Source organism: Geospiza fortis, unplaced genomic scaffold, assembly GCF_000277835.1.
Source record: "Geospiza fortis unplaced genomic scaffold, GeoFor_1.0 scaffold1107, whole genome shotgun sequence".
In the NCBI taxonomy this organism is placed as follows: domain Eukaryota; kingdom Metazoa; phylum Chordata; class Aves; order Passeriformes; family Thraupidae; genus Geospiza; species Geospiza fortis.
In genome coordinates, this window is record NW_005054897.1 from 32,851 (window position 1) to 43,059 (window position 10,209).

The following is a 10,209-nucleotide window of genomic DNA, read 5'->3' on the forward strand; positions in this document are numbered from 1 at the left end:
GGGGCCAGCCCCGGCCCCTGCCCATCGATGGCGGGTCCCGCTCGGTGACAGTGCCAGGGCTGTCCCCGTCCCGCCGCTACCGCTTCCACCTCTACGGGCTGAGGGGAGGCAAAAGGATTGACCGTGTGTCCACCGACACTGTCACAGGTGAGGGGGAAGGTCAGAGGGATGGAAGGATCACAAAATGGAGGCATCGAGGGAGAAGAGTTGGAGAGATGCTTGTAAGGTGGAAAGATTGACATGGAGATGGATGGAGAGATTGATGATGGATGCATTTGTGTGGTGTTGGGTGGAATCATGAGGAGGAGGATGGGCAGATAACAGTGAGGATCATTTGAATGCCTGAAGAACTGGATGGTGATGGGATGAATGGAGGGTTGGGTGGATGGATGAATGGTGACTGAACAAACAGACTGGCGGATAGCCAGGTAGCTGGAGAAGTCTGCATGGATGGACTGTGAGATTCCACTGTGAACACTGGGTTTGAGAGAGATTGATGCATGGATGGATAGATGGATGATGGGGGGTGTTGGTCAACAGGGAGGCAGGAGATATCAATCATTAAGTGGATGCCTTCTGGGATTTGTGACTGTTGGTGGTGGATGGTGACGTGGAGGGGAAGGAGCAATGGGTGCAATTGGGCAGGGAAACTGGAGGCAGGTTAGAGATGAAGAGATGGCTGCAGCTGTGGGAGGGGTGTGTGATGGAGGGACTGATGTTTGGATGGATGGATGGATGGATGGATGGATGGATGGATGGATGGATGGATGGATGGATGGAGGGATGGATGGACAGATGGATGGTTGGATGGATGGAAGGATGGACAGATGGTGGATATTGTACGAATCAAGATGATGGATGATGTTGATGATGACAATGATGAAGATGGTGGATGATGGCAGATGCTCATCAGTGAGTCCATGGAAGAGTCAGTGATTGATTGAACGGGGCTGGGGTAAATGCTCAGTGAAGGGTGAGGAGGGAATGGTGAGAAGAGACTGGGAGGAAATGGTGCATGATGTTTAGTTGGGTGGAGGATGGATGGACATACCAATGCCTACACCCATCATTGTCCCCTTTCTGTTGTTGCTGTAGCTGACCCACAGGATCTGCCCCCACCCTCAATGGACACCCCAGCTGGGGGCCCCCCAGATGAGGATCAGGAAACTGCACATCCCCAAGCCGAGGCCCCTCCATCTGCAGCCCCCACGGCACGGGCAGCACTAGGAGAGCTGAGGGTCTCCAGTGTCACCCCCAGCTCTGTGCAGCTGCACTGGAGCGTCCCCGAGGGCTCCTTTGACTCCTTCACGCTGCAGTACCGGGATGCCCAGGGCCAGCCCCAGGCCCTGCCCATCGATGGCGGGTCCCGCTCGGTGACGGTTTCAGGGCTGTCCCCATCCCAGTGGTACCGCTTCCACCTCTGTGGTTTGCAGGGAAGGAAGAAGATTGACCGTGTGTCCACCGATGTCATGACAGGTACAGGGCAAGGAAGGGTGGGTGGATGTATTGACGCAGAACAATGGGGATATGGAGAGATGGGTGGATGAAGGGATGGAGTGATGGGTGATTGGAGGAAGGGATGGAGGGGTGGAGGACAGGATGGATGGATGGATGGGTAGATGATGGATGCCAGAATGAATGTTCCAGAGTGTCATAGTGTCTATATGTGGATGGATGGGTAGGTTGCTAGGTGGTGGATGGCTATTAGGATGGAAGTATCCGCGACGATCCCCTCTCCATAGGGCCTGCAGAAGAGCCAGAGGAACTGCCCCTGGCCTCGGAGGAACCGCAGCATGAGAAACCCCAAACTGAGGCCCCCACATCTGAGGCCACTCCAGCAAAGGCGGTGCTGGGGGAGCTGAGTGTGTCCAGTGTCAGCCCCAGCTCTGTGCAGCTGCACTGGAGCGTCCCCGAGGGCTCCTTTGACTCCTTCACGCTGCAGTACCGGGATGCCCAGGGCCAGCCCCAGGCCCTGCCCATCGATGGCGGGTCCCGCTCGGTGACGGTTTCAGGGCTGTCCCGGCGTGACCATCAATAATATTCATTATCACTGTCCGTCATCATCACCATCAACTATCAACTATGCATGATCCTCAGTAATATCCATTATCACCATCCATCATCATCACCATCATCATCATCATGATTCATTATCATCATCATCAACTATCAACTATGCATGACCCTCGGTAATATCCATTATCACCGTCCGTCATCATCACCATCATCATCATCATGGATGGATGGATGGATGGATGGATGGATGGATGGATGGATGGATGGATGGATGGATGGATGGATGGATGGATGGATGGATGGATGGATGGATGGATGGATGGATGGATGGATGGATGGATGGATGGATGGATGGATGGATGGATGGATGGATGGATGGATGGATGGATGGAGGGATGATGGATGGATGGGTGGATGGAGGGTTCCTGCTATCGAGATACGTATCTTGAAGAACAGAAGACAGATGATGGATGGCAGTGATGGATAATGGGTGGGGGGATGGTTGGGTAGATGTTGGATGGACATATGGATGAACACATGGACAGCCACACCCACCACTGTCCCCTCTGCACAGCAGCCACAGGAGAGCCAGAGGAGCCCCCCTCCCCCTCAGAGGAGACCCAGACTGAAGCCCCGCCATCTGAGGACAACCAACCTGAGCACCCCGAAACAGACATCCCCCTGGCACGGGCAGTGCTGGGGGAGCTGAGGACCCTCCCCCTCAGAGGAGACCCAGACTGAAGCCCCACCATCTGAGGACAACCAACCTGAGCACCCCGAAACAGACATCCCCCTGGCACGGGCAGTGCTGGGGGAGCTGAGGGTCTCCAGTGTCAGCCCCAGCTCTGTGCAGCTGCACTGGAGCGTCCCCGAGGGCTCCTTTGACTCCTTCACGCTGCAGTACCGGGATGCCCAGGGCCAGCCCCAGGCCCTGCCCATCGATGGCGGGTCCCGCTCGGTGACGGTTTCAGGGCTGTCCCCATCCCAGTGGTACCGCTTCCACCTCTGTGGTTTGCAGGGAAGGAAGAAGATTGACCGTGTGTCCACCGATGTCATGACAGGTACAGGGCAAGGAAGGGTGGGTGGATGTATTGACGCAGAACAATGGGGATATGGAGAGATGGGTGGATGAAGGGATGGAGTGATGGGTGATTGGAGGAAGGGATGGAGGGGTGGAGGACAGGATGGATGGATGGATGGGTAGATGATGGATGCCAGAAATGATCCAATAGATAGACACATGAGTGAATGGATGGATTGGTTGGTGAGTGGTGGGACGGACATTTAGAGGGACACATGGATGCCCATGCCCATTACATCTTCTCTTCAATGCAGGCAATGAAGACCCCTTGCCCTCAGAGGAGCCCCGAGAGGAGAAGCCCAAAACTGAGTCCCCGGCATCTGAGGCACTCCCAGCACGGGCAGCGCTGGAAGACCTGAGGGTGTCCAGTGTCAGCCCCAGCTCTGTGCAGCTGCACTGGAGCGTCCCCGAGGGCTCCTTTGACTCCTTCACGCTGCAGTACCGGGATGCCCCGGGCCAGACCCAGGCCCTGCCCATCGATGGCGGGTCCCGCTCGGTGACAGTGCCAGGGCTGTCCCCGTCCCGCCGCTACAGCCTCCCCCACGGGCTGAGGGGAGGCAAAAGGATTGACCGTGTGTCCACCGATGCTGTCACAGGTGAGGGGGAGGTCAGTAAGTGAAAGGGTTGGAGAGGTGGCTGTAAGGATGTGGAGATCAAAGGATGCCACACCAATCCCGTCCCTACCTGCCATTCAGTACCCACTGACACCAGCATCATCCAATCAACCCTTGACCCTTCCACTGGCCTGTTAGCCAGCACTCAGCATCATCCTTCATCATCATCACGATTTAATTGGATAGATCCGTTATCTGTCCATCACCAAACACCGATCCCTCCATTCCTAGGTGGCTCCACTCCTCCCCAGTTTACCAGCTTGGTAGTGGAGGGTGTGTGGGAGTGTTAGCAAGGTAGAGGGATGGATGGATGGATGAATGATTGTGTTGATGATGATGATTGTGATGATGAATGGATGATGATTATGGGTGATGGAAGATGGATGAACAATGGATGGTGCACGGACAATGGAATGGCAATGGGTGGACAGTGGATGGATGGATGGATGGATGGATGGATGGTGGATGGATGGATGGGGGATGGATGGATGGATGGATGGATGGATGGATGGATGGACAATGGATGGATGGATGGACAGTGGATGGATGGATGGATGGATGGATGGATGGATGGATGGATGGACGGACAATGGATGGATGGATGGACAATGGATGGATGGATGGATGGATGGATGGATGGATGGATGGATGGACGGACAATGGATGGATGGATGGATGGAGGGATGGATGGACGGGTGTTGGGCCAGTTTATTGGTGGTTTTGAAGATCAGATCAGTCATTTGATGGTTGGATGATGCAATGGAGGGAGAAATTAAAGATGCATTTGGAGCAAAAGTTTAATGGAAAGACGTGTGATTGAAGGGATGGATGGATGGATGGATGGAGGGATGGATGGATGGATGGATGATGGATGGATGGATGGATGGAGGGATGGATGGATGGATGGATGATTGAGTTGATGATGATGATTGTGATGATGAATGGATGATGGAAGATGGGTGAACAATGGATGGTGCATGGACAATGGAATGACAATGGATGGACAGTGGATGGATGGATGGATCTATGGATGGATGGATGATGGATGGATGGATGGAGGGATGGATGGATGGATGATAGATGACTGGGTGGTTGGGGGGATGGACGGACTTGTTGATGGACAAGCACATGCCCAGGCCCATCAGTGCCTTCTCTCCATCACAGCTCCAGCCAAGACAGAGGAGCTGCCCCTGACCTCAGAGGACCCTGAAACTGAGGCCATCTCATCTGAGGCACTCCCAGCACGGGCAGCGCTGGAAGACCTGAGAGTCTCCAGTGTCAGACCTGACTCTGTGCAGCTGCACTGGAGCGTCCCCGAGGGCTCCTTTGACTCCTTCACGCTGCAGTACCGGGATGCCCAGGGCCAGCCCCAGGCCCTGCCCATCGATGGCGGGTCCCGCTCGGTGACAGTGCCAGGGCTGTCCCCATCCCACCGGTACCGCTTCTTCCACCTGTACGGGCTGCGGGGTGGGAAAAGGATTGACCGTGTGTCCACCGATGTCGTGACAGGTGAGGGGGCCTCAGGCCCCATCTGCACCCATGGTGCATCAAAGGTCTTACATGGTCCTTCAAGCTTGGGGGGTCTGGGAAGTGCTTCTGGGACTTGAGATGGGGGTGGGAATGTGGAGGCCAGAGGGATGGAGAGTAGAGGGATGGGTGGATCCATGGATGAATGGGGGATGATGGTTGATGATGGATGATGGGTTATAGATGATGGTGGGTTGTTGGTCAATAGGTAGGTGGAAGGATCAATGGCTGAACAGATGTTTCTGGGACCACTGGGATACAACCATCCATCCATTCATCCATCCATCCATCCATCCATCCATCCATCCGTCCATCCATCCATCCATCCATCCATTTTTTTTTCTACCCAAACATTCCTCTGTCCATCCATTCATCACCCTTTAAAGTGTTCAACCATCACCCACAGCAACCATCTCCTTCTGGTACATATTTGGATTCATTTCCTTCCTTCCTTCCTTCCTTCCTTCCTTCCTTCCTTCCTTCCTTCCTTCCTTCCTTCCTTCCTTCCTGGAATCCTTCCTGGAATCCCTCCTTCCTTCCTTCCTTCCTTCCTGGAATCCTTCCTTCCTTCCTGGAATCCTTCCTTCCTTCCTGGAATCCCTCCTGGAATCCTTCCTTCCTTCCTGGAATCCTTCCTTCCCCGTTCTCCTCATTCCCGCCATCCACACACCCTGTCTCCATCCCACTTTGATCCTCCCTCCATTCCAGCTCCATCCGTGCTTCCCCACGTTTCCCCGCATGGCTGCACCCATTGCACCTTTCCACCATCCCAGCGGAGTAAACACTGACACCGGCACCATCCAATCAGCCGCTGACCCTTCTCATGACACAGTGACTCTGTCACCCTCCGTCATCACCGTACATCATCCTTCCATCATCTAACATCCATCTCTCCTCCTCCCAAAACTCCGCCCATGCTGCATCCCAGCACTGGGAACTGGGAACAGCTCAGGGTGGGAGTGATGGCACGTTGGATGAGGAAGAGGATGGTGGTGGGTCAGTGGATGGGGGGCTCCTGGCTGGTTTGGGTGGATCGATGATGAAGGCACAGGTGGCCAGGTGGGGCACGTGTGGGTGAGCCTGCTGCTGGTTTGTGCCCTGGGTGAGGGCAGGGGGGTTGGGGTGAAGGTTGAGAGGTGAGGGCAGTTAAGGGGGGTTGAGGGACAGACTTTAGGACTGACTGAAGAAAAAAGGACGGGTGAAGGATGGAAGAATAATGAAGGATGGATGGATGATGATGATGATGATGATGATGATGGGTGTTGGGGCAGGCGGTTTCACAGACCCAGTCAATGGTTTGATGATGGATGGATGGATGGATGGATGATGATGATGATGATGGGTGTTGGGGCAGGCAGTTGCACAGATCCAGTCAATGGTTTGATTCTTGAATGATTCAATGGAGGAAGAATATAAAGAATCAGTTGTCGGATTGAAAGCCACGTGGTTGGGTTGAGGGATGGTGGATGATGGATACTGGAATGAAAGGTCCAGGAGATGAAAGGATGGATGGATGGATGGATGGATGTTTGGGTGGATGGATGGATGGATGGATGGATGGATGGATGGATGGATGGATGGATGGATGGATGATGGATGGATGGATGGATGGATGGACGGATGGATGGATGGATGGATGGATGGTTCAATGAACATGTCGATTCTCACTCCTATCATCATTCCTTCTCCATCACAGACACAGCAGTTCCAGAGCAGCTTCCCCTACCCTCACAGGAGCCCCAACCTGAAGACCACAACCCTGAGCAGCCCCAAACTGAGCAGCCCCAAACTGAGTCCAACCAGGGACAGGTGGTGCTGGGGAAGTTGAGGGTCACCAGCATCACCCCCAGCTCTGTGCAGCTGCACTGGAGCGTCCCCGAGGGCTCCTTTGACTCCTTCACGCTGCAGTACCGGGATGCCCAGGGCCAGCCCCAGGCCCTGCCCATCGATGGCGGGTCCCGCTCGGTGACGGTTTCAGGGCTGTCCCCATCCCAGTGGTACCGCTTCCACCTCTGTGGTTTGCAGGGAAGGAAGAAGATTGACCGTGTGTCCACCGATGTCATGACAGGTACAGGGCAAGGAAGGGTGGGTGGGAGATGGAGAGATTAATGGAAAGATGCAGAAGAAGGTGGATTATGGATGGATGCCTGGAGGGTTGGATGGACCCGTGAGTAGAAGGATGGACACGAACATCATTGGATGGCTGCAGAAATGGGTAGTGGAAGGGTGGATGGAGGGCTGAGTGCATGGGTGATGGATGATGGGGGTTGTTTGTCTGTAGGCGGGCAGGATTTAGCATCAATCATTAAGCGGATGTTTTTGGGACTTGTGACTGCTCGGTGGTGGACGGTAATGTGGAGGGGAAGGAGCAATGGGTGGAATTGGGCGGGGAAACAGGAGGCAAGTTGGAGATGGAGACATGGCTGGGACCATGGGAGGGTGGTGTGATGGAGGGACTGATGCTGTTTGGATGGATGGATGGATGGATGGATGGATGGATGGATGGATGGATGGATGGATGGATGGATGGCAGTGTATTGTACGAATCAAGATGATGGATGATGCTCTTGATGACAATGATGAAGATGGTGGATGATGGCAGATGCTCATCAGTGAGTCCATGGAAGAGTCAGTGATTGATTGAACGGGGCTGGGGTAAATGCTCAGTGAAGGGTGAGGAGGGAATGGTGAGAAGAGACTGGGAGGAAATGGTGCATGATGTTTAGTTGGGTGGAGGATGGATGGACATACCAATGCCTACACCCATCATTGTCCCCTTTCTGTTGTTGCTGTAGCTGACCCACAGGATCTGCCCCCACCCTCAATGGACACCCCAGCTGGGGGCCCCCCAGATGAGGATCAGGAAACTGCACATCCCCAAGCCGAGGCCCCTCCATCTGCAGCCCCCACGGCACGGGCAGCACTAGGAGAGCTGAGGGTCTCCAGTGTCACCCCCAGCTCTGTGCAGCTGCACTGGAGCGTCCCCGAGGGCTCCTTTGACTCCTTCACGCTGCAGTACCGGGATGCCCAGGGCCAGCCCCAGGCCCTGCCCATCGATGGCGGGTCCCGCTCGGTGACGGTTTCAGGGCTGTCCCCATCCCAGTGGTACCGCTTCCACCTCTGTGGTTTGCAGGGAAGGAAGAAGATTGACCGTGTGTCCACCGATGTCATGACAGGTACAGGGCAAGGAAGGGTGGGTGGATGTATTGACGCAGAACAATGGGGATATGGAGAGATGGGTGGATGAAGGGATGGAGTGATGGGTGATTGGAGGAAGGGATGGAGGGGTGGAGGACAGGATGGATGGATGGATGGGTAGATGATGGATGCCAGAATGAATGTTCCAGAGTGTCATAGTGTCTATATGTGGATGGATGGGTAGGTTGCTAGGTGGTGGATGGCTATTAGGATGGAAGTATCCGCGACGATCCCCTCTCCATAGGGCCTGCAGAAGAGCCAGAGGAACTGCCCCTGGCCTCGGAGGAACCGCAGCATGAGAAACCCCAAACTGAGGCCCCCACATCTGAGGCCACTCCAGCAAAGGCGGTGCTGGGGGAGCTGAGTGTGTCCAGTGTCAGCCCCAGCTCTGTGCAGCTGCACTGGAGCGTCCCCGAGGGCTCCTTTGACTCCTTCACGCTGCAGTACCGGGATGCCCAGGGCCAGCCCCAGGCCCTGCCCATCGATGGCGGGTCCCGCTCGGTGACGGTTTCAGGGCTGTCCCCATCCCAGTGGTACCGCTTCCACCTCTGTGGTTTGCAGGGAAGGAAGAAGATTGACCGTGTGTCTACCGATGTCATGACAGGTACAGGGCAAGGAAGGGTGGGTGGATGTATTGACGCAGAACAATGGGGATATGGAGAGATGGGTGGATGAAGGGATGGAGTGATGGGTGATTGGAGGAAGGGATGGAGGGGTGGAGGACAGGATGGATGGATGGATGGGTAGATGATGGATGCCAGAATGAATGTTCCAGAGTGTCATAGTGTCTATATGTGGATGGATGGGTAGGTTGCTAGGTGGTGGATGGCTATTAGGATGGAAGTATCCGCGACGATCCCCTCTCCATAGGGCCTGCAGAAGAGCCAGAGGAACTGCCCCTGGCCTCGGAGGAACCGCAGCATGAGAAACCCCAAACTGAGGCCCCCACATCTGAGGCCACTCCAGCAAAGGCGGTGCTGGGGGAGCTGAGTGTGTCCAGTGTCAGCATCCCACCGCTACCGCTTCCACCTCTATGGGCTGAGGGGCAGGAAGAAGATTGACCATGTGTCCACCGAGGCTGTGACAGGTACAGGGGGAAGGTCAGAGGACCAGATGGATCACAGTATGAATGGATTCAGGGATCATGGCCATCTCATCTCTACCTGCCATCTATGACCCACAGACCCCAGCACAAGCCAATCAATCATCAACCCTTCTACCAACCCATTGACCAGCGCCTGCCATCATCCACCATCACTGTCATCACCCACTTTATCTATCATCCATCGTCATCACCATCATTATCATCATCTTCCATCATGATCATGATCCATCCTTGATCATTGAAGAACTGAATGGTTGAATGGATTTTGGATTGTGAGTGGATTTCTTCCCAGGTTGATGGAAGAAGGTCAAGAGATGGATGAGTGGTTGGATAAATTGGGAAGTAGAAATGGATGGTGCATTCCTGGTGGGTGGTTGGGTGTCCTGAAGGTCGGAAGATTGTCCATGGGAAATGGGTGGTGGAAGAGGTGAAAGCTTGGGTGGATGTAGAGAGAAAGAGTTGGAGAGATGATTGCAGGATTAGGGCATTGGGTTGGATGTTGGGTGAGATGGATGGATGAATAGATGGAGGAATGGATGGATGGATGGATGGATGGATGGATGGATGGATGGATGGATGGATGGATGGATGGATGGATGATGGATGGATGGATGGATGGAGGGAGGGATGGATGGATGGATGGATGGATGGATGGATGGATGGATGGA

At 54.6% G+C, this 10,209-nt stretch overlaps 1 protein-coding gene across 1 annotated transcript in view; it reads left to right on the forward strand.

The window, feature by feature from the left end:
- Positions 1-9,523, forward strand: part of LOC102042767 (tenascin-X) — a gene marked incomplete at its 3' end in the record, with an annotated part of 25,520 nt that extends 15,997 nt beyond the window's left edge. The window contains 11 exon segments of the mRNA XM_031065583.1: positions 1-147; positions 1,138-1,476; positions 1,743-2,016; positions 2,677-3,077; positions 3,352-3,693; positions 4,876-5,030; positions 7,120-7,306; positions 8,034-8,435; positions 8,693-9,040; positions 9,307-9,448; positions 9,450-9,523. The exon segment at positions 1-147 is cut by the window's left edge and continues 2 nt beyond it. Coding sequence (XP_030921443.1) covers positions 1-147; positions 1,138-1,476; positions 1,743-2,016; positions 2,677-3,077; positions 3,352-3,693; positions 4,876-5,030; positions 7,120-7,306; positions 8,034-8,435; positions 8,693-9,040; positions 9,307-9,448; positions 9,450-9,523 — 2,811 coding nt within the window.
- Between the last annotated feature and the right edge of the window lie 686 nt (positions 9,524-10,209).